Source organism: Musca domestica, unplaced genomic scaffold (assembly GCF_030504385.1).
Source record: "Musca domestica strain aabys unplaced genomic scaffold, Musca_domestica.polishedcontigs.V.1.1 30, whole genome shotgun sequence".
NCBI classification, from domain to species: Eukaryota; Metazoa; Arthropoda; class Insecta; order Diptera; family Muscidae; genus Musca; species Musca domestica.
This window is the reverse complement of record NW_026712300.1, coordinates 1,785,377-1,810,639: the sequence shown is the minus strand read 5'-3', so window position 1 is coordinate 1,810,639 and position 25,263 is coordinate 1,785,377. Positions and strand designations below refer to the sequence as shown.

The window sequence follows — 25,263 nt, the reverse complement described above, 5'->3', positions numbered from 1 at the left end:
AAAAAAAAAAAATACTTCTACACCAAACTCCGCCACACCTTTCATATTTCATTGAAATTGGTGCGTCAGATATGTGAAATCGGCCGATAATATATATATGGAAGCTATATCCAAATCTTAACTGATTTCCAATTAATTTGTCACATTTATTATTGTAAACAAATTCCGCCACACATTCTGAATTTCATTGGTATCGGTCATATATATCATGTTTGGTGCATAACATATATGAAATATATGTTAGCTATATCCAAACCTCAACTGATTTCAATATAATTTGGCAATTTTTTCTGATGCCAGATTTTGTCTCTCTCGCTTTGGGTGCATCAAATATGTGAAATCGGCTGAGTATATATGGGAGCTATAATCAAATCTGAGCGTATTTGAATATAATTTGTCAAATTTATTTTTGTACCAAATTTAGCCACTCATGCCGAATTTCATTGGAATCGGAAATACGTATAGTGTTTTGTGCATCAAATATGTGGAATCGGCGGAAAATATATATGGGAGCTATATCCAAATCTGAACCGATTTTAATACAATTTGACTAATATATTTTCTAATCAAAATCCCGTAACATATTCCAAATTTCTTTGGAATCGAACATACATATCGTGTATGGTGCATAAAATACATAAAATCGGTCGAAAATATATATATGAGAGCTATATCCAAATCTGAACCGATTTTAATATAATTTGATAAATGTATATTTGTTTTAATTTCCGCTACACATTCCAAATTTGATTGAAATTAGAGATACATAGCGTGTTTGGTGCATCAAATACATGAAATCCGTCGAAAATATATATGGGAGCTATATCCAAATCTGAACCGATTTCAATATAATTTGACAAATTTTTTTTGCGGATTAAATCCCGTCACGCATTCCAAATTTCATTGGAATCGAACATTCGTATTTAGTTTGAGGCATTAAATGAACGAAATCGGTCGAAAATATATATGGGAGCTATATCCAAATCTGAACCGATTTCAATATAATTTATGAAATCAATTTTTTAGATAAAATCTATCACACATTTCAAATTTCATTGAAATTGGGGATACATAGCGTGTTTGGTGCATCAAATGCTTGAAATCGACCGAAAATATATATGGGAGCTATATACAAATCTGAACCGATTTCAATATAATTTGACAAATTTATTTTCGGATTAAATTCCGTCACACATTCCAAATTTCATTGGAATCGAACATTCATATTGTGTTTGAGGCATCAAATGAACGAAATCGGTCGAAAATATATATGGGAGCTATATCCAAATCTGAACCGATTACAATATAATTTGGCTTATTTATATTTGTTCCAAATTCCGTTACGTATTCCAAACTTGGAGACAGTATCTTCAACCAATCAATAGATATGTGCATATAAAATCTAAATTTTTGGGAGGTACCTCCGATTCTGATGCTATATCTCCAGTTCCAAGTGGAAATTCAAAAATGTATATAGCCCATGTTACTTTCAGGCGATGTTGCAGTATATATGGAAATTTTCAGGAAAATCTATTCAGCGGTTTTCGAGTCCATAAATTACAAACAAACAAACATACAAACATTTTCCTCTTTTATAGATATAGAAGATGGTCCAAATTTCAAGACGATTTATGAATTCCTTTTTTACAAAGTTTCTGAAAAAGCGAGTTATTATTTTAAGAACATTATTTTAAGAACATAAACTAAAAAATTTCAATATATCTTGCTTACTATTGATAACTCATTTTGAATGAATATATATATATATATATATATATATATATATATATATATATATATATATATATATATCTATATATATATATATATATATATATATATATATATATTTTTTTTTTTTTTTTTTTTTTTTTTTTTCAATTGCTTTCCACATTTTGTCTCAAATTGTTCTCTCAGAAAATAGTGTTGCAGTACCCGTCTGGAAACAGATTCGAAAGAATCTGATTGCCTCCTTGCACTTTTGAAGTAATTTAAAATGTCTCTTAACAGCTGTTCCACGTTCTTTCACAATAACAATAGAGTCTTCTAGAAATAAACAAACACAACAATGTTGACAACTTTGAGCATGCGAAAACCACTTAAAGCACCTAATATAAAAGCGTTCGCTCTGAAATTTGCTATCGCTAATTGGAAATGGCAGCGTACGACGCTTTTCATTATTTAATTTCATTTCATTCTTTTAAATACAGCGTTTAGATTAAAATATATGTAGTTCAAAAAAAGGTGGCACAAATTATAAAAAAGTGGCTCATTTAGGATCAAAATAAAAAAATGGCACAAAGGTATCATAGCCCAAAAAAAGTGGCAAAATTGATACTTTAGTGGCACAACGGTCACGCTGGTGACAGGTAACTTCAAATGTACTATTTTTTTCTAAATAATGAGCTATCAAATGAACTTAAGTGTGGAATTTCAGATTTTTATCTCGACTTTACACCGGAAGGGTTAAAATTTGATCACAACGTCAGTGCTTTAAATTTGGTACTTCAAACTCACAATAGAAGATAACTGTCAATGTTTGTTTTCGTTTTGGTACATTGACATTGTAAGAGCTCATGTTGAGGACTTAAACTACATTTTCCAACAGACTTCGATGGCATTTGCATTTTAGAATAAAAATCGATGGTCTTATTTTTCATGGCTGTGGATATTAAAGTTCCGACAATTAAATTTAAATTTTAAAAAATACTATGCAGTTAATACTACAATACTGGTCGTCTTTCCCAATAATAAAAATATTTGAGGATACTAGGACCACCTTGTAATTTATCAATAGTATGTTTCCACTATACTTCCCGCAGGGTATGCTCCAGTTTGCTACAGTTTCCATTTCAAAAGTATAGTTTTGTAATAATGCGGAACTCATAATCATATTTTCCATCCATTGAAATTGTTACTGTTTTTGCGTAGCAATGTTGAAAGTAAGACAATTGTAGAAAAAATATTCTTTTGAACAAAAACAACATTATGTACGAAGTTGTATTAGAGGAGAGTAGACATTAATTAGGAGAAGAAAAATCACTCGTATTAAAAATATAATTTAATTTAATGTAGATTGAAAATTTCGTTTGAAATTGAACATTCCTCCCGTTCTTCTCATTCCATACTGACAGTATCGCGAAATGCAATAAAAAGGATTTTAAATTTTTTAATACAATTTTTTCAAATTTTCATGCGGTCGCGTTTTTTGTATGAACGGGAGGGAGAAACTAAATCAAGATAGGAACGCATTTCAGGTCAGGTTCTTGATGTTTTTCTAAGATTTATTTAAAAACTCAGAAATTAAAAAAAGCAACATGTGCATAAAATCTCAATTTTTTTTATAATGTAAATATAATGTGAGACAAAAACATTGTATTTACAAAAACAAGTTTTATGTTCACTCGTTCGCTTTAATTTTCTTTTATTTTTTTTTTCTGTTCATAAATATATAAATGTGTATATAATCAATCTTACCCTGTGCATTGGATCTGCTTCTGATGCCAGTTCATCAAGATAACCTGAAATGGTTCTTTTTAGTGCTGGAGAGTTCTGTTGTAGCGTTCTAAGACCAGCTTGTAGAGTCACAGCATTTTCAGTTTGATCACACTTGCCTTCTTGTTCTTTTCGTTTCTTAAATCTCCGAAAATAGTCTTGAATAAGATACGTAGCATAAAATTTACCGACTGTAACCTCATCATCATTGCCAGGTGGAGGAACAACTTGATCCAACAATCTAGGATTTGTTCTTTTCCAGATTTGCTTTATTGTTGCACGCAGTTCGGCATTGGCTTCGTCAATATTACCATCTGTTTTAATACTAAGGGAAGTTCGAACAACTGCAAAAAGGGTTGCGTTAAATAGTACCGTTCCATCTGAATTGAGTGGCATATTCATTGACACTAGTCGTTTGCATGCCATGCGGTGTGGGCATAGTTTACCAAAACCCAATGGAGGAGATATTTTACGCAACAAAGTCACAACATCCAAATGTTTAATACGACCCTTTGCATCTGGATCATACTCACTCCATAATCTAATAAATTCATCTAAATGATGTGGTCCTAAGATTGACCAATCACGGGTGAGATAATCAAAGTTATCCATTATGACGGCGACAAACAAATTAATAATCTGTAAGTATAAAATCTATTTATAAATATTTAATTTCGTTAAGAGAATTAATAATAAACTTACAAGGAAACTGCATAAGACATAAAATGATATAAAGTACGGAAAAGCTATACTTGATCCGCAGTTATTTACAGCATCTGATTCGGGATCGCATTTGACATCATCTCGCGGAGAACAAGCCATCATGATCTCTTGCCAAGCCTCTCCTGTAGCAGAGCGAAATAGAACCAGAACTGCTTGAGGAAATGTTTGAAAATTATTGTTACGGTCAATCGATGTCCCTTCTTCTAACATAATCTTTCCGAAAACCTATATCACGAAATATATAATGTTGTTTTACATAAAATAATGTTTTTAAAAATATAGAAATACAAGACACATTTGCTTTGCTCCGTTTTTTTGGAGTAAGTTTTAATAATCTTTAAAAAAATACATCCCTATCTGCTCTTTTCATGATATTGGTATGAATATTTCAGTGTTCTGATTACTTCATCCACATTTTCTAACTATATTTTTAAGAATTTGATACTTTGGTTTCATAATGGGTTTAATCTCTATGTTTTACATTCCCTACTAAGAGTTCGTAACAGTTCCTAACATTTGTAAACACAAATTGTCTATAGGTACACGCTTTTCTATAGGCTCCATAAAACGGTAGTTGCTCATATTCAGTATTCCGATGATTCCATCTACTTTTTGTAACAATATTTTTAACAATTCCTTACTTAGAGTTCGCAATGGGATCTATGCACTTTGGAAGATTTTGACTTTTATATGTTCACGTATTCTTCCGTCAACAACTTTCAATAAGCTGCGGCTAACGATGGCTTATACTCTGCGATTTGTTAAAATTGTAAAGGGCAGAAAACGAAATTCCCTAACACTTACAAGAGTAGAATTGTAGAAGGCCTTATAAATAATAATTCCACCTCAATTTCCTAAAGATCGAAGGAGAAACGAAACAAGATAAAAAGCAGTAAGGCAAAACTTTGAACACCCTCCACAATTCCGAACGAATTTGGAATTCTGTTAAAATCTGAAAAATACCGAAAATAGCCCTATATATATCCCTTAAAAATATATTAGGGAAAACCCGCTAAACAATAAGATTGAAAATTGCCCAATAAGATTGAAAATAAGCATTTATTTTGCAACCGAATTTTAAATAATTTTAAATAATTGTGTATTTGTTTTTACAAAATAAGGCCACCAAAAGAAAAAATAATGTTTTCGGGGGTACCTGTGCTCCACCTTCTGTAAGTGTTCAATGGTGCCGCGTAAGAAAACGACGTCCGAAACCAGTTATACCAGTATCACCATGTTTAACTGAATCGGAATAATCTCAAAGCCAACTTTAAAGCACCGTATATGAATATGCCGCTTCGAAAAACCACATTTGATATCCCAGTGGGAATTTCATGATCTCGTTCGGGATTTAGGACTGTCGAAAACACAAACTGTATGTCTACGTTCCACACTTAAACAGTGGATCTATTTGCCACAAAATGTAAGCATTAGATTTCGGAGGACCGGGAATACTGGATTGTTTGGATCACTCTTCACCGAAAGCACTGAAAATAGTAATTTGGCCTACTGAAACGATGTGATCAAATTGCTGGAACAACTTTGATATAGTCATGTATCACAGGATTGACAATTATTTATTGATGCGTCAACAAAACGTAATATACATATTTGTTATATAGTTAATTTGTTTCGCTTATATATAATAACCTTCTGTTTCCAGGCTTGAAAACAGTGCTTATGCATAATGATCGATTGCTCCATTCTGTACCATTGGTTTACGCTTTCACATCAAGGAATCGTATGACAGTACGTCTGTAATACTAAATGCCATTACAGTAGGCATAAATGGCTAATAGTGAATAGGTAAAGAAAATTATGAACTTATAGTGAACAATATGCAGTCAGCCTATTATTCATTGGGTTACAAAATCCCTATTAAATTGTACTATCAACATTCTCATTTAAAAAGATTTCCACTAAGTTTAGGACAGATGAGTGATGAGCAAGGCGAAATATTTCACCAAAAAATATCTAAAGTTGAGAAACGATACGAATGGTCGAACTTTGAATACTCTCCATTTGGAACTAATTTGGCAATATTCAAAAATTGTAGCCGTTATATTATGATCTATAGGACGACGCGGTACTGCCTATCACACTTTTTCCAAAAGCTATTACAATATTCAAATAAGAAAAAAAAAATCAGTGAATAATATATCTTAAATCATCAAAATATGGAACACAGAGAGGAACTATTGTACGGGAGCTATACCATGACGTATTTTCTGTCGTACACTGTATAATACAATACCAAATTTGAAACAATTCCGGTGAATAACGTCGCCGAAAATATGGAGGTACCATTGTGTGGGAGCTATACCAAAACGATAAATCGACATAGAATTTTGTGCCGGTCAAGAACATATATACTTTGTGGGGTCTAAAATGTATATTTCGAAGTGTTACAAACGGAATGACAAACTTAATATACCCTCCCTACAATGGTGGAGGGTATAATAAAATAAGTATGCTTGCTATTGAGGGCCTGATCCGTATTCGGCTCGACGCGACCAATGTTAAGTCCGCACTATAGAGACTCGGGGAAAAAGTGCCGACGAAGCTCTCCCAATAGAGCCAGCATGTCCAATACGTTCGTGTGGCCGTCCAAAGGTATAGGGGGTTAAATAAAAATAAATAAATAAAGCACGATAATTTTAGTATAAAAGTAGGCCAATTGCCTTGTATATTTATTGGTGAACGATATTACCTTTTTTGTGGTACAACGATATGTACTTAACTTACAATAAAGCACGGGTGTTAGCGTGCAAGTTCAAGCGTTGATACAAATTTAACTCAATTTTGTTTATCTGATGACATTTAGATGCCTAAAGGTTGGCGGCATGTCAAATCAATCATATGTTTGTTGAAATATGTCTATTCTACAACAACAAGGATATAGTAATTGGGAGTAGACAGATTTCAACGGCTTTGTCCTTTTAAATTAAGGAATGGGTGTTTAACTTGTTTTTAACATCAATTCCTACTTAAACATTTGCCGCCTTCCTTGCAACAGCTATAAATTTCAACGTCTATAATTATACAATAATGGTATAAAAAGGATTGAGCAAACCAGTTACATCTTTTATTTATTTATTTATTTTTTTTTTTTTTTTTGTTAAAGAAATGAGCTTACAATTTAAACATTCGGGGTCGTTAGCGATCTCAGGCTATTAGGGACCAATTACACATTCGGGGTCACTAGAGACCCCATGCTATTAGGGATCTTGAAACATTTGTAGCCATATGAGGCCATTAGCATTAGCCGCATGTTTTTCGCTTGATGAGCCGCCAAACCACGAACAATCCGTACGATATACGACGATAAACATTTATGTAATAGGACCCGTTATAATCCCGCCGAAATGTATGTTCTGAGCGAGCAGTGTACCGGACAAAAAGCGAAAACTATGCTTTTTTACCCATTTAGAGTACAAATCTGCCCCTATCAAAATATCTACTGGACAAGAATCCAACGATCGGATCCCAGTTATTCGCAGGTACATCAAAAATTGCCAATGCCGAAAGACAACTATTAATTCCGCGTTGTATGGACTTACTTCTCGCACTAGATTCCTGATCAAACACAGGAAGCGCGAACAATGACTTCAATTGGCTGTGGACAAGCAACCGTCGATTATTATATGTGGAATTCAAAGCATTCCACGCCGGTTCGAAACTCCGATGAGTTAAAGGGAACTTCGAGACGATTTTTCGAGCCTCACCACTAGCCTTATTAACAAGATGACATAGACGTTCGATATCTGTCAATCGAGTGTTATTAATGAAAACCACACTTCACAAATCTCTAAAAGTGGGCTAGGTCAAAATATTTCCATCGAAGACCTCAAGAAGGTATCGCCAAACTGTGAAAGTTATCTACATGTAGAGGATCAACAACAAAGCTTGTGCCTATTCCAGGATTCCCAATATTCAAAATTGCGGAGCTAGATGCCTGTGTTTCACCTCACAAGAAGAGTGGGACAACGAGCCAATGTAGCTAACGGTAGCATTAGAATACAGCTTTTCTACAAGAATAGTATATGGATGCTCCGTTAAGGAATCTACTAAACTGCTGCGAGATGAGTTCAGGGACTCATTTTAATCACTCTTAAATTCAGACAACAATCTTTTTATGGTCGATGCGCAAGTTAAATATTCTTTAGACGAAACCTCATATTTGCTGCAAAGTGTGTCAAGATCTTCTGGACTTTCTACATGTGAGAGTCAGTTATTGAAAGCTTCCTCGACTGATTTCCATAGCTTTCCAATTTCTTCTTGTCTAGATCATAAATATCAAATTTGTCTTCCTTCATTGCACCGAAGTATGCAGTGAATCTCACCATAGAGCTGGAAGCTCGTATAAACATATTTATAGGAGTGGAAGCAATTTTTAAAAATTTAACACAATAAAGGAGGAACTATATTACAGTAAGATTTAATCGAAAGCTTTGCAACAAAACTCAAAATAAAAGAAGTATTTAAAACAATGATATCTAAAACTCGTTTAAGGACAAAAAGGAAGTTAACTTTTGTCGAAATGTGAAGATAATAAGCTCAAATAGCGGAATAGATAGTCCAAATTAAATCTAAATTCTCTCGCTATAATTTAAGTTTCAAACCAATAGAACCAATTTCAATATTATTCCAATTTCCAATCGATACATAATTTTCAATTTTAATAAAAATCGCCAACAATGAATTAAGACAATAACAAAAACATCACAATGGGAAATAAAAAAATAATTTAAATACACCAATTAACAACTTGCAACGATATGCAAAGAAAATTCTTATTGGAAAAAGCGAATGGTAAAATTTATTAACCGAGTTACCGAGTAGCGTAACAAAAAGAAAACCACAAAATTAAATTAAAACTCAGAAATCAAAAATAATTTAAAATCAGCAAATTTATTTATGTTGCAACTATTTGCAAAGAAGCTCCCTACACAATTCAAAAGTCCAATTGAAAGTTGTAGGGTGCACGACAATTTAAAATGTCCAAAATATTTTCAAAATGCTCCCCGACACTAATTTTATATATTTACAATACTAATTTACCGACCAGATACTGTGTAATAATACAGTGACGGGAGACTGTGCACGACACAAAATAGAATTACCCAAACGAAATATATATATAAATATAAGACGGAATATATATAAATATAAGACGGAATGACAAAACGATGATGCTGGAGTATGTATCGATACGTACGTGTGTGTAATTAACAAATATGCAGCCACCAATAGGCTGTAAAATGTACGTATGTCACTCGCGTAAATATGAATATATTTATGTGTATATTTGGTGCCGCCTTAAACGATAACAATATAGAGAATATAAATTGCACTTTGAGGGATACTGTTTTAAAATGTAACACAGCAAATTACCAATATATCAACAATATTTACTACGAAGTTGGAGAATAATAAGAACCACAACCAATGTCTGTCCTCAAATTGACTTTGACCAGTCGACACAAACAAACGAAACACTTGTCATAGGTTGATGAAAATAAATAATGCTGTGAACTGTAATTTCAGCAAAATGGACCAAATCGTGAAGGATAGGGATGTTCCTTATCGCGGTTCGAAGCGACCAATGTTAAGTCCCCACTATAGAGACTCGGGGAACATGTGCCGACGGAGCTCTCCCAATAGAGCCAGTAAATCCAATAGGTACGTGTGGTCTTCCAAAGGTATAGGGGTTAAATAAAAATAAACTAAATAAAACACGATAGTTTTAGTATAAAAGTTGGCCAATTGCCTTGTATATTTATTGGTAAACGATAAATATACTATATGTACTTAACTTACAGTAAAGCGTGGGTGTTAGCGTGCAAATTCAAGCGTTGATGCAAACTCAACTCAATTGTGTTTATCTGATGACATTTAGATGCCTAAAGGTTAGCGGCATGTCAAATCAATCATATGTTTGTTGAAATCTGTCTATTCTACTACAAGAAGGATAGAGTAATTAAGGACTGGGTATTTAACTAGTTTTTAACATCAATTCTCTCTTAAACAATGGCTGGTCTTAATATTGGTAAATGAAGAATAACAAAGTCAAAAACAACAAGTAAGAAAGTTTGGCCGGGCCGTACTTTGAATACCCTCCAACATTTAGAACGAATTTGACAATTTCCAAAAAAAAAAGTAAAATCCGCTAAAATTTCTGTTAAAAACTTAAAAATAACATATGTAGCCTACATATTAGAGAGTAATTGAAGACGTGGACCTGCATAGTCAAATTTTGTCATTAGCCATTACAATATTCAAATGTGGAACTTGAAAAAAAATCGGTGAATAATTTATCTAAAATCATCTATATAGGGATCTATTACCAAATTGGGGTTACATCAAAATGTGGACCTGCACAGACAATTTTCTGTCTTAGGCTGTAGTATTCATTACGAACTTTAAATACCAAATTTGAAACAATTCCGGCGAATAATATCGCTACCGAATATCGGGGGGTACCGTTGTATGTGCGCTATACCAAAACGTGGACTACATGACCCATTTTCAATACCAGTCCTGCAGACATAATACACATTTGAGTAAAATTTTATCAACTTACTAGTTCGGAAGCTAGAGTGATTTCCACAGACGGACAGACATAGCTTAACCGACTTAGAATTTTATGCTGATCAAAAATATATATACTTTGTGGGGTCTAAAATATACATTTCGAGGTGGCAAACATGAATAATACTACAGCCTGGCAGAGTAGAATACGAAAAAAATCGTTATCTGTTGTTGATGCGTTTCTTTACACTTACACCACTTTATCTTTGCTCTTTTTTAACCGATTTAAAATCTTTGATTTGCCTCGAAGGTACTACTCAACCCTTTCAAAGAAAAATTATATAAATCCTATGTCAAAAATTTGAAGTTATGCACTTTTATATTTGAAAATACAAGAAACTCTGATTTTTCCTATATTTACATTTATAAAAAATATTTTCGAAGTGGCCCAGAAAACCCCAAGGCATATTTGTGATCGGTGGACATCTACAAGCCAGAATTGGAACATTAGAAAAAATGTATTTTTTTTTAATTTGTATCACAGTGTAATTCTGTTAAAAAATGTATCTTTTAGTTAGAATTTTTGAATTTAAATTGAGTGTATGTTTCTACGGGATATAGGAAACATCCTGACAGAGACGTATAACCACAATTATGTTGTCAATGAATGTTCTATTCGGCGATCGATTTGTTAACTTATGTACATTTATATGTAATTATTATAAATGGAATAAGAAATTAATAAATACATAGTGTAAAAAAATAAATGTACACTAAAATTGAATTTAATGTTTTAAAATAATAATAACAGCGAAAAACACAGAAACTATAAATTTAAAATAACGACTTAGTTTAAATAAGCGGAATAAAAATCACGTCAGCCTCAATTCTTATATAATCAGAGTCTGACATTAGAATTTCAAGAAGTAGCAAATAGAATGATAAAGTTTATATGCTCCCCATTGTATGCTGAAAAAATATGGGCAATTCAGTACGAACTTGGTAGTGTAACTATAATAACTAGTGTACATTTATAACTATAATATCTAAACCAGAGGTAAAGTCCTATAAAGATGCCGAGATTTGTGTTGCTATCTCGTGCAACAAGACTCGATATTGTAAAGTCCTAGCCGAAATACGAAGGCAAACATCAGACTTATGTCTCATGGAAGATAGCGGCGCATACTGCATACAAATTCTTTGAAAAATTTGAGGTTATTTCCATACGCTATCAACCATTATGCATAATGGGGAACTTTATTAATCCCTTTATTAATCCTTTAAACTTTAAGACCATAATAAATAGACTGGAATTCAAGTACGCGCACAAACAACCAGTTTATCCCATAGAGCAAGAAATGTCCACACTCCACTAACGAAGAAAAATACAAAACAGCTGACAACCGCGAGTATTCATTTCAAGAACTAAAAAACCTTTAAGTGAATTCCATTTAACCGCTAGACTATCTGATCTCCCTTTAGCTTTGCCATTAGCACAAGAAGTAGAGGCCAATAAGGAGCGAAACATGTTTGTAATTAACTTTACCCGAAGCATCGCCCAATGTCAGCAAAATTATGGACATGAGTAGGGATCAAAACTCAACACCTGACAGGAAATAAGAAATTCTCATTTTAAAAGGCAGGGACAATCCATACAACAAGAGACACCGGAATCAATGGTCAGTGATAGGTCGTCACGTTTAGACAAGCCACACAGAGCCGGCAATATGATCTGATTTGGAAACAAATTTAAAGTGGTCAGTTTCAAATGTAACAGCCGACATGCGTCAAAAAATTATATCGAACCATTGAAGGAGTTGACAAAATAGATAAAAATAATGTTAAATACGAATTCGACCTTCCTTTTATTGTCGAACGAGGATATTTTTATTAACAGTTTAAAAGCCGAATGGGAGTATTTGCGAAACAAGACGAGATTCCTTTATATATATTATAATATATATATAATTCTATAAGGGACTAATGAACACCATTGAGAAGGAACTTGAAATATTTTCAAAAATTTTATCGAAAAATACCGTTTAAAGTAAAAACCGTTGTATGGAGGTATACAAAGACGAGTACCTGCATGCACATTTTTTTATAAAACCTTAACATACCAAGTTTAAAATAATTCTGTTTAATATTATTGCTAATAAGAACTAAAATAATGGAAAAAAACTAAACATATAAATAAGGAATATTTATATGAAAAACTGCTCTCAAGAAATATAATTATTATCTTTGAACTTGAAAACATAACGTTACTGGTCACATCTTCAAAATTAGAAATAATAAACTTTGCGATTTTAGACGCCGATGGTTTGAAGAATATAAACAATTAACATTCCAGAAATATCGATATTAATGTTCATATGGATCAAAGCAATATTAACATTTTATAAGATGACATTTCATTTTATTTAACAATAAAATATTCTAAGATAAATCAGTTCATAAGAGAATAATCCTACACACAGTTGAGCACAACGGTACAATTTATAAATTTGCTGAAAAGAACAACATTATTGTTAGTGCTGACCTGGTAGTACCAATCGTAAGCTGCAAGGCTACTCTTACAACAACCTTCTGTAGAGACAACTTCACCACATTACAGGCATCGTACCATTGTAGCAACAGCAACTCAATACATCAACATCCGACAACAAAGTAACCGACAAACAAAGCAGCAAACATACAAGCCGCATTGTCAGCATTAATGTTTTATAGAAATGAATTGAAATCCTTTTGCGAGTTTAGTTTGGAATAACAAAGGGACAATACGTTTAAAAAACCTCAAACTACAACAGCACAGTGGGGAGATGTAAAGAACCAAGATGATTGTCCATATGAATAACTGACATTTATATATGTATTATATTTTGAAGATAATTTCATTTAAATGTTGACCGCGGCTGCGTCTTAGGTGGTCCATTCGGAAAGTCCAATTTTGGGCAACTTTTTCGAGCATTTCGGCCGGAATAGCCCGAATTTCTTCGGAAATGTTGTCTTCCAAAGCTGGAATAGTTGCTGGCTTATTTCTGTAGACTTTAGACTTGACGTAGCCCCACAAAAAATAGTCTAAAGGCGTCAAATCGCATGATCTTGGTGGTCAACTTACCGTTCCATTTCTTGAGATGAATTGTTCTCCGAAGTTTTCCCTCAAAATGGCCATAGAATCGCGAGCTGTGTGGCATGTAGCGCCATCTTGTTGAAACCACATGTCAACCAAGTTCAGTTCTTCCATTCTTAGCAACAAAAAGTTTGTTAGCATCGAACGATAGCGATCGCCATTCACCGTAACGTTGCGTCCAACAGCATCTTTGAAAAAATACGGTCCAATGATTCCACCAGCGTACAAACCACGCCAAACAGTGCATTTTTCGGGATGCATGGGCAGTTCTTGAACGGTTTCTGGTTGCTCTTCACTCCAAATGCGGCAATTTTGCTTATTTACGTAGCCATTCAACCAGAAATGAGCCTCATCGCTGAACAAAATTTGTCGATAATAAAGCAGATTTTCTGCCAACTTTTCTAGGGCCCATTCACTGAAAATTCGACGTTGTGCTCGTTAGTAAGTCTATTCATGATGAAATGTCAAAGCATACTGAGCATCTTTCTCTTTGACACCATGTCTGAAATCCCACGTGATCTGTCAAATACTAATGCATGAATATCCTAACCTCAAAAAAATCACCCTTTACTTCTAGCATTACTTTAGCTGTGTATTTAGTTCTAAGATGCACAAAATAGTACGTTTGCGGCGATGTCGCGTTCGTGTGTACTTTTATTCTCTCGCTTTCAGTCGTTGATGAGACTACAACGGATACACACATGCCTGGGTGGTGCACGCATTGTTTTGCCAAATGACAGATTTAATGAGGCTGGATGCGTAGGGAAATATGAATATGTTGAGTTCTTATTTTATGCTTTTGGAAATGTACAGTGCGTTTTGTGTTACAAAACGTTCAAAAGGAAGAGGGGAGGTGTCCTAAAGACACATTTTCATAAAGCTCACAGTGCAGTCAGTTGTTTAGGCGAAGATGAAAAGAAACGTCTTCTTGAGGAAAAAATTAAAAAAAGGAAAGGAGAAAAAAAATGAAATTGAATAAATTTTTAATTACTATATTACAGCGTGTTTCGGATGATGAAAATGATCTCAAATCCAAACCCTTTTTAACATTCTTCACTCATTTTTTTTAGTTAACACATGTTTTAAAAACAGAAAGATATTAATTGAATATTACCTTTTATTGTCATCGGAAAAAATCCCGTTTTAAGTCAAACTGTATATAACACTATTACGTATATTTTTTAAACCCCTTGAACCCTAATCAACTGAAATTTACTTCTTTCTGAAACAAAACTACATTTTCACACATTATTTTTCAATGTAAAATAAAAATATTAAAAAATATTAAAAAATTACCAAAGAAGTTATTTCATACAAATTCAATGTATTTTTAATTTAATTAATATTTTAATTGGAAAACCTCCATACCTATATTTTCCTAAATAATTCGAATTAGAAACCCAATAGAAACATTTGAATATGTATATATATATATATATATATATATATATATATATATATATATATATATATATATATATATATATATATATATATTGAATATGTATGTATATATATATATATATATAGTGATAATATTCCCAATCCACCTACCATCGTAGTAAATGATACACACTTAAACTCTAGAATTGCTCTAAATGAGGACTTTAATCAACCGCTTTATAACCAGCTAATTGGTGCTGCGCCTCGTAAAACTGTATTTTTATCTAGGCTGCATCCAAATACTTCAACTGATGTAATTCGTAACTACGTGAGATCTAAAATAACCGATCTGTGTCTTAGTGAAGGAATTTGCTTTCAGAAAACGTACAAAAATCCGTAAATATGTGAATATACCAACATTATCAAAAATCTAAATGATGTCTTAACACTAAATTGGGTAATGTTTTCCTTAAAAGATTCTGAATTTGTTGTACAAAGTTAATATTCTTTGGTAATAAAATATATATAACCTCCTCATATATTACACCCAATTTAGGGGCTGAAACTTACTTAAATCACGCTGATCTTATTGAAAAAGTGTTATCTTTGCTTCCCGATAGCTCTACTTTTATTTGCATGAGTGATGTTGATCTTCCTAATGTTTGTTGGGTCTCGGGTGATAATAAATTAGATTATGTATCCTCCATTTACCCAGTTGTACTCGTAGCTTTTTCGGAATAAGATTTATGAACTTTGTTTATACCAAGTAAATTGTGTACTCAATGATAAGAAACTACTCCTGGATTTAATTTTCTCATCTTCCTTACATATTTCGCTTTGTAGAAGTCCTCCATTTGTAACTCCTGAGGGTACATATCATCCATTTTTTTAAACCTTGCATTAAGGAACATTCTGTCCAACACTACCGTTACTAATACTTTATTTAAATGCATAAAAGGCCAATATACCCCTACTACGCTCTCTCTTATCAGGATCTATGTGGTGCATCAATGGCGACATTGATTCATGTGTTTCTAAATTTTATGAACAGGGGTTTAAAGTCATTACGCTTCTCATTTTCCCCTGGCCCTGAGAGTGTTCCATATATTTTAAAAGCTTGTGCTAGAGAATTATACATATCTTTGACTACAATATTTAACTACTCCTTGAAAAAGGTTATTTTCAAAACTTCTAGAGATCGAATTTCGTTATTTCACATCATAAATCAGGCAATAGACGTTTCATACATAACTATAAATGTATTGCTAAGTTGAGCGCCATTCCTAAACTTTTTGAACACTTAGTCTCACGTCGGATGTCGCATTTTATAAAAAGCATAATATACCTTTTCGGCATGGTTTTTGAAAGGCAGATCTACTACTTCTAATCTTTTAGAATTCGTGTGCCATGTTCAAAACGGATTTGTAAATAAACAACAAACTGACGCTATTTATACAGACTTGAGTAAAGTCTTTGATACCGTAGTGCATAAGCATTTGTTATATAAACCCGATGCTATGGGTTTTCCGACTGCTCTATTTGGCTGGATTTCATCATACTTGGAGGGTCGTACCCTAAAAGCTATTTTCAATGATTCCTTTTCCAAAAATATTGTTGTTTCTTCTGGCGTACCACATGGTAGTCATTTGGGTCCTCTACTTTTTGTTCTGTATCTTAATGATCTTCCGGATCATATTCGATTCTCTAAAATACTAATCTATGCTGATTATTTGAAGCTTTACATGCATATAAATTCCCTTGACGATTCGACTTTCCATTAGGTTTCATAAAACGCTGGTATAAAGAGTTCGACGATCCATATGCCACTAAAGGGTTGTTAGTGAGCTTAGTTTGCCCAGTATTAGAGTACGGATTTATTCTGTACAGTATTTTTATAAACGCTATTCAGAAAAAATCGAACCAGTTCGATTTCAATTCCTGATTTTTGCTCTACGGGGCCTTAACTGGAACCCGTCAGAATTACTTCCGCCTTATGAAAATCGTTTACTGTTAATTGATCTCCCAACATTTGAAAGAAGACGGTTTATGATAAGAGCGTTATTTATCACTAAATTAACACGCGATATGATTAATTCTTATTTCTTAACTGGCGATGTTACTATTCCTTCTCGTAGAACTCGTAATTTCGAACCGTTAAAATTATTTCACGCAAAAACTAATTTCGCAATCAGTAACCCATTGGGATCCTCATGTGTAATCTAAAATAGCGTCTGCGGTTCATTTTTACGGCATCTACTTTACAATTCCCTCTGCAGAAGCATGTTATATGTTTTATGTGTTAATTCCTTTCTCAATAGTATATTTTATCTATTACTTTACCGGCTGATGTACTAGACTGTAGCTGGAATCACTAACTCACAACTAACCCACCATTCCCGCGCTCCCAACGTATGGGGATGTCGCCTCCTCGGTCGGCAGGGGTGGGACTGCTACCAACATTTAGCTCGATTCTTCCCTGTAATTGAATATTGTTTCAATTACATGTGTTTGAATTTTTTGTTGAATATTTATGTTTTTAGACATTTTATTTTCTATTTACTTCAAATTCTTCTCTTTCGTGTACATAACATTCTTCAAGTTTGTTCTCTAATTAATAAAACCTTTGTAAAAAAATAACTACCGCATTTTATCTCTGTAAGAATATTATAAGAGATTAGGTTCCAGGTATTCAAGTATCTTCTGCAGTCCGTAGCATTGAGCTATGGCAGCGTTTCTAGAAGTCCCCGATTTCTCGCTTTTTGGATGGGAGGGTCGAAACATATGATATATTTCGTTTTCGTAGTGAATCTCTTGTAAGATCTTTTTTAATTGATATGGTACCCTGTAATAATATTTAAACTGTATGACGACGGAAGTCGATCTCTCGTTACCGCCCATTTTTTTCCGTCCACTACTTTTTTTTATTGAATTTATTTTTTTATAATTTTATTGTTTGAATTATATTTATTTTTTTATTACTTCCACCTTGGAAATGTGGAAAGGTGACGTAGAGCTTTTAGCAGAACAATTTGCATTGTGTCTAGGATGGGTGCTATTGAAAATTAGAAACATCGGTCCACCTTTTGGTATAGTCCCTATATACCGGTACATCTCGATATTCAGTATTTTTATGACTTTTGCTATATTTTTCTTTTCGCGGATTTGTCTAAAATTGGTATTTGTGGATCATAATACGTTTCAGTTCCTGTGGCGAAACATTGTATGTATAGGTCCACGTTTTGGTATAGGTCCCATATAACGATACCTCCGATATTCGGTATTTTGAAGAATTTTGCTACATTTTTTCGCGGATTTTTCTAAAAATTGTTATGTGTGGGTCATTATGGGTTCTAGCTCCTGTAGCAAAACATTGTATGTATAGTCCACGTTTCTGTATAGCCCAATATAGTGGTACCTCCCGATATTCGGTGTTTTGATAATTTTTGCCATATTTTTTCACGGATTTGTCTTAAAATTGGTATTTTGAAAATTACGCAATAGATGACGTCCTTGTAGTATAATATTGTTCATGAAGGTTCCCTTTTTGGTATGGCTCACATTTAATGGCCTCACCCACTTGATGGCTTTCTGAAAAGATAGAATGCATTGTACAATGTTTTTTTGTTTTTAATACCCTCCACCATAATATGGAGGGAGTTTGTCATTCCGTTTGTAACATCTCGAGATATACTTTTTAGATCCCACAAAGTGCATATATTCTTGATCAGCATAAAATTCTATGCTGATTAAAAAATGTCCGACCGTCTATCCGTCTGTGGAAATCACACTAGCTTCCAAACGAAATGAAGTAAGTTGATAACAATTTGCTCAAATGTGTATTATGTCTGCAGGACTTTTGGTATTGAAAATGGGCCATGTTGGTCCACATTTTCGTATAGCCCCCATATAACGGTACCCCCCGATATGCGGTATTTTAATGATTTTAGCGACTTTGTTTACCGGAATTTGGTACTCGAAGTTCCAAGTGGATACTACAGTATAAGAGAGAAAATTATCTGGGCAGGTGCACGTCTTCGTATAGCCCCCATATAACAGTACCTCCCGATATTCGGAATTTTGATGATTTTAGCGACAATATTTACCGAAACTATTTCGAATTCAGTATTTAAAGTTCGCAATAAATACTACAGCCTATGACAGGAAATTGCTGCAGGTCCACGCCTTCCTATAGCCCCCATATAACGGTACCCCCTGATATTCGGTATTTTGATGATTTTAGCGACATTTTTCACCGGAATTATTTCATATTTTGTATTTGAAGTTCGTAATAGATACACAGCCCATACCAGAAAATTCTCTGTGCACACTTATGACAAAAGTTGCGTATGCAGGTCCACGTCGTAGTGTAGACCCTAATATACGGCCACATTCGGTATTTTTAAGATTTTAACAGAATCTTAAGATTTTAAAGGATCTTAAGTTTTTTGAAAAATGTCAAACTTGAGGGTATTCAAAGTTCGGCCCGACCTAACTTTCAGCTTTTTCACTTGTTTTATTTTATACAAAATGGACAATTTATATTTTTTTGTGTATCTTATAGTTACGGATACAATTTATTTGAAAAATACTAAGATCAAAAAGTTTATCGAAGAATACTTCATAAAATTTGTGTAAATTTTCAGGCAACAAGTTTTTATCCACAGGTAAAAAATTCTACAACATGTTTGGTATATTAAAATCGCCAAGTATACAAATTAGATCATCTGGCTTAATTTTTTGTAAAACTGCTTTTTATAAATTATTTGCGGTGATGATGGAATAATATATAAGCATGTTATGAACTTTTTCAATTTGTTTTTGACTTCGACGGCAATGAACTTAATATTTAGAGAAGAATCAAGATCCAGTAATTGACATGAAAAGTTATTGGAGACAACTATGAGCACTCCACCGCCGTTGCTTTCACGGTCACGGTCACGTCTAATAATATTGTTTTAATTTGACAGAATTTCAGAGTTTAAAATACGTTCATTTAAGCAGGTCTCAGTCATTAGTAACATATTATGTTCAAAGATAAAACTGTCAACATATAATATTTATAATTATGTGGACGATGTATTGATTGCGGGAAATGTTTTGAAAGCCGTAAAGAAGGTAATCTCGGATCTACGTACATTATTCAAAATGTCCGACTGTGGATCCCTACAATATTACTTGGGAACGAAGATTGACTATGAGAGAACTAAAGGCACAACGACGGTGAATCAGAAAAATCACATTGAAAAAAGTGCAATCCTACAAAGTCTCCAATGGAAAAGGCATTGATTCTTCCAATAGAAACGCAAGAGCTTACGGACAAACCATATCTTGAAATGCTGGAAAGCCTAATGTATTTAATGTTAAGCGTCCGACCAGATATATGTTTTCAAATATCGTACATGGGTTTGATATCTATCCAGTCCATGCGAAATACATTGGTCTTCATTAAAAAAACCCGCAAACCTGTAAGCGGGTTTTATTTCAAGGTTTTGATTGATCATGGAGCGGCATAAAACATACTATACTTGCTACCTCATCAAGCGAAGTGGAATACATAGCCCTCAGTTATATTGTTTACGAAGCTCTTATATATTATAGGAATTCCTATAGATTTAAACGTTCTAAATGAGAATAAACCTGTTAGAATTTATGAGTATAACAGAGTATGTATCGGCATAGCACAAAATTCTTTCAGCAAAATATCAAAACATAATGATGTGAAGTATTACTTTATACGAAATCACATAAACAATGCAATAATAAAGTTTCAATATATATTAAGAGAGTCGCAACTAGCAGACATGTTTACAATATCATTGGATACAAGCAAATTTATACAGTTTTGACACAATTGAAACGTAGTGATTGAGAGGGGTTGTTCTGAAACTCTGAATGTTTAATTTTTATTTTAATTGTTAATAACTCAGTAATTTTATTTTTGTTTCAATCAGATACGTTTGCGCTTTTGTTGAAATTATTTTTTTTTTTGTAGAAAATATTTTTTCTTTACTAATAAAAACAATTCTGTAAGCTTGAGGTCAATCTTTTTGGCTTTTAATTATTTATTTTATCAGGGTGATCTACAAATTAAATAACAAAAATACAACATATTAACATTTTCACAGCATAAACACGTAAAAATACTTGCAACTAATTAGAATAATAAACTTAAGTCTAGCGTGACAACCACCGTCAAGTGTAATTGTTATATAGTAAACATACAAGTCGAAATTCGCAGAAAACAGATCCGCCGAAAATGTACAAATCCCTGATAAATTTATCAATTTTATCAGATATATTGGAAAAGTCAGAAATATATTGCAAAAATAAATGCACAATAGCACATAACACAACAAAATCTTTATTCACAAACATGTAACGTAAAATTCCTAAAATGGACAAACATAATGTAGTATACGAAATTGAATGTGGTGGTAATTAGGAAGAAAATTGCGGAAAACTTCAGGTTGAGACAACAAAAAAAAACTAAAAGCTAGGATGTCAGTACACAAAACAGACATCAAATTAAGAAACAATAATCCAATACAAAAAACGGCGTTAGCCGAAAGTTGTAAACAGAACAACCAAACACCCAAGATCGATAACATGAGAGTGTTACAAACGGAACATCACTATAACTAGAGACTAACGATAGAGATGCTCCAAAATAGTTTATCAACATCAAAAAGAATAAACAGCAAAACAGACACGGACAACACAGTCTACTGCTACAGACATTTAACAATAAGAGATCGTGTAATAAGCAAATAATTATCAGTGCAATAATTTCACAGGTTTTTTCACGTCGTGGTTGTCCTAATACCCTGTTCTCAGACAATGGTACGAACTTTGTTGGTGCTTCGCGAACACCAGAAAAGGATTTTAAGACTTTTGTTGAAAAAAAAAAAAAAATCGAGAACTACCAGGTACTTCAAGGGGTCCACACATGGGAGGTCTTTCAGATTACAATTTCGTCTGTACGCGAAACAATTGCGGTAAACATTTGAAGAGTTTAGTACTGAACTAGCTCGAATTGAGACGTGTCTTAATCCTCGAACGCTATGCCCAATTTTGGAAAACTCAAAAGACATTGTTCCTCTAACACCTGGTAATTTTCTTGTGGGCGCTCCTCTTCTTTCTCCCCCTGAAGCGGCCACAGACAAAACCCCTCTTAGTCTCGTTAATTGCTGTCGTCGAATTAAGACTTTAACTCAACAATGTATTAAGTGGCGGAATGCATTTTCGCATAGTCTGCACAAGCGTTATAAATGGAGGTTTCCGCATAGTAGTATCGAAGTGAATGATTTTGTTGTTATTCGCCAGGAGCAGCTGCCTCAAACGGTTTGGAGATTAGGTCAAATAGTACCTGTTAATCCCGGCGATGACGGAATGGTTCGCGTAGTTGACGTCAAGACAGCACAAGGAGTAATACGGCAGCCAGTAACAAAATTAGTAATACTCCAGAACTAATTTATTCCTCCTTGTCATATTTTTGTGTTGTTTAGCTATGGAACCTACAGTAATCTCGTTGGACTTTGACTTCGCGGATGCACCAATGAAGAGGGAATGGATATCTCCAGCATAAGTTCAGTGGTTATGATGAACGTGGGTCAACCTGAAGCCCGATCGGAACCCAATCCTTGTCATTATTTCCGTCGGGATCATCATTCCCTACTGCATTCCCGCCTTCCTCATCGTGTGTCGACTTCAGTACCATACACAGCTAATAAAACACCAGCTCATCTTACTTCGCCACAGTTCAATCTCTCCCAATCACTCGTATCATCGCCCTTTCCCTGACTTTAGTTTTTCGTCTGTTATTGCCTAAATCCAGCATCCCTGTAAGACCGTTGTTGGATCCCTGCTGTCGTGTTAGAAATGTTTGCGAGAGCCTTTTCAAAGGTTTACGGCTTCCTCTAACGTTTCTACAACGACGAGGTTTCCTGTGATTTAACAATAATTTCACAGATTGCTGATCAGCAAACCCAGCATAACACCCAACTCGTTGCCTAACTGGAGCTAGGAAAAACTACGACTCTCTCACTCAGTTCTGACCTCTGGAAGTCATTTGTGGGACTGGAGTTAGCGGATCTTACATTCATTTAATTTATAATCAAAAAGATGTCGGGATTCGTGAAATATCATGGACTGCTTCTATAAACTTAAATGGCCGTTATTAATTATATTGATTCTACGTACTTTGTGGAAAATGGATATTGGGTACTACATGAATTACATTGCAGCTATCCTGAGTCACGTTAAAGGGATCGCGGAGTCCATCGAACTTCATTACAACCATGTGACTTAGACTAAACGATGTACCGTTTAACCTCGAATTGCATTGATATCCCAAATTGCGTGAATACAAACTCGGCACCAAGGTAGAAGAATATAGGTAGACGCATCGACACAGCTGCTGAGACAAAATTGAAAATGTTGAATGAAAAATTATTTAAATTTGTAAAAGTTGTTGAAAAACGCGAATTATAATAACATCCGAATGACGTCTTATAAGAAAACATTTAAGAATCTATTTATATTTGAAAAAAACATTTAAATTATTTTGACATATCAATGCTCACAAGCGTTGATGCATCTACCTGTATTTTTCTGCCATGCTCGGCACTCATAGAATTACAATGCGACTAAGACACTTAGTCGCATTGTAATTGTATTGCTTATCGAAATAATTTCATTTTTGAATTGTAATGCAAAATAATGTTATTAATAATTATTGCAACATTGTCCAATGTTTCAAGGTGGGAGGAAATGGTTAAGTCGGTCTCCCTTCTGTAGGGTTATTCATTATCTCAGCCTAGAATTTTCTTACTCTTTGAACGGCTCCAACGGCTTCCAGTGAGCATCGGTGCTTCCAGGATCCTCGCAACATTGCTACTTTGTTTGCGTATTAACACTCTTGTTTGAACTTTGGAGATCACCGCGTAATAAAGGCAATCTGCCAACTCGGGATGACAACTTCTCATAGCAGTCAATAAACGAATATTAAATATTATTATTTAAACTAATACTTTTTGGTTTAATTTATTTTTCTATACCTTCACCTGAGGAAACATTAATGTCTCATACGGAGAGAAACACAAACAAATATAATAATAATTACAATTTCTTTTTCTACCCATTTTCCACGCAAAAATCACTACAAACATTGTTTCCGATAACATATTATCTAACGAGTACAATTTCGAGTAGAAACAATTCGATAACGACTGCGGTAATCCGCATCAACTACAGTAATTTCGGAAAGCGTGTGTCTTATAGGTAAACGTTTCCAGATTGAGCTGTGTCTGCAGACGGACTGTAGCCCAATGAACGGTGGCAGCAAAGTTCACACTTACTCGACAAGTATGCCAGATGCGTTCTAAAACGGGTATTGCAATTGTTATTTCGTTACCATTATGTTTCATCCTGGAATACAGCCTTTGGTGCTAGTGGTCGTGCAGACGGTTTAGACCATGCTGGAATGCGTCTTTACTGAGGGCGGTTGATTTTCTATTTGTTGATGGTTGTTGAGGTCGTTTTAGAGGTTGATGATGGATAACGTTCATGTGTTGGTCGAGATGCTGTTGAGGGGGTTTCAACGATGAAGGAAGTTCAGGGGGTCGGTTCGATGATGAAGGACATTCAGGGGATGGATGTTGTTGATGTCGTTTTACAGATACATGACATTCGGGTGATCATTATTGTCTGCGTTTGGAAGATGAGGATCGATTGGAACGTGATTAACGTCTTTGCAAAGGACGAAAGAAAGCGAAAGTCGTTGATAATGCAAATGAGAAAATGAATGATGTGATGAAATTGCTGAAAGTTATTCGGATAGTAACAGAATAAACTTTATTACTGATCATCTGATAATACCGTTTGATGTTCTAAAGTCAAAGACTCTGACATTTTTATCAGATCCTAAACATAATTTTATGATTTGACCTAACTTACATTCGTTCTGAGGTCCGCGGTCGTCCGTAATAATAACTTATTCG

General features: G+C 34.0%; 1 protein-coding gene across 2 annotated transcripts in view; it reads right to left on the bottom strand.

Annotated features, from left to right (window-relative positions):
* The window catches only part of LOC101899996 (muscle calcium channel subunit alpha-1), a 1,479,766-nt gene that overhangs the window by 255,755 nt on the left and 1,198,748 nt on the right, over positions 1 to 25,263 (bottom strand). For both annotated transcript variants that reach the window (XM_059124867.1, XM_059124866.1), the window contains exons 22-23: positions 4,198 to 4,443; positions 3,478 to 4,134 (exon numbers count right to left, since the gene is read on the bottom strand). In XM_059124867.1, the coding sequence (XP_058980850.1) occupies positions 3,478 to 4,134; positions 4,198 to 4,443 (903 nt within the window). The remainder of the gene's footprint in view (positions 1 to 3,477; positions 4,135 to 4,197; positions 4,444 to 25,263) is intronic.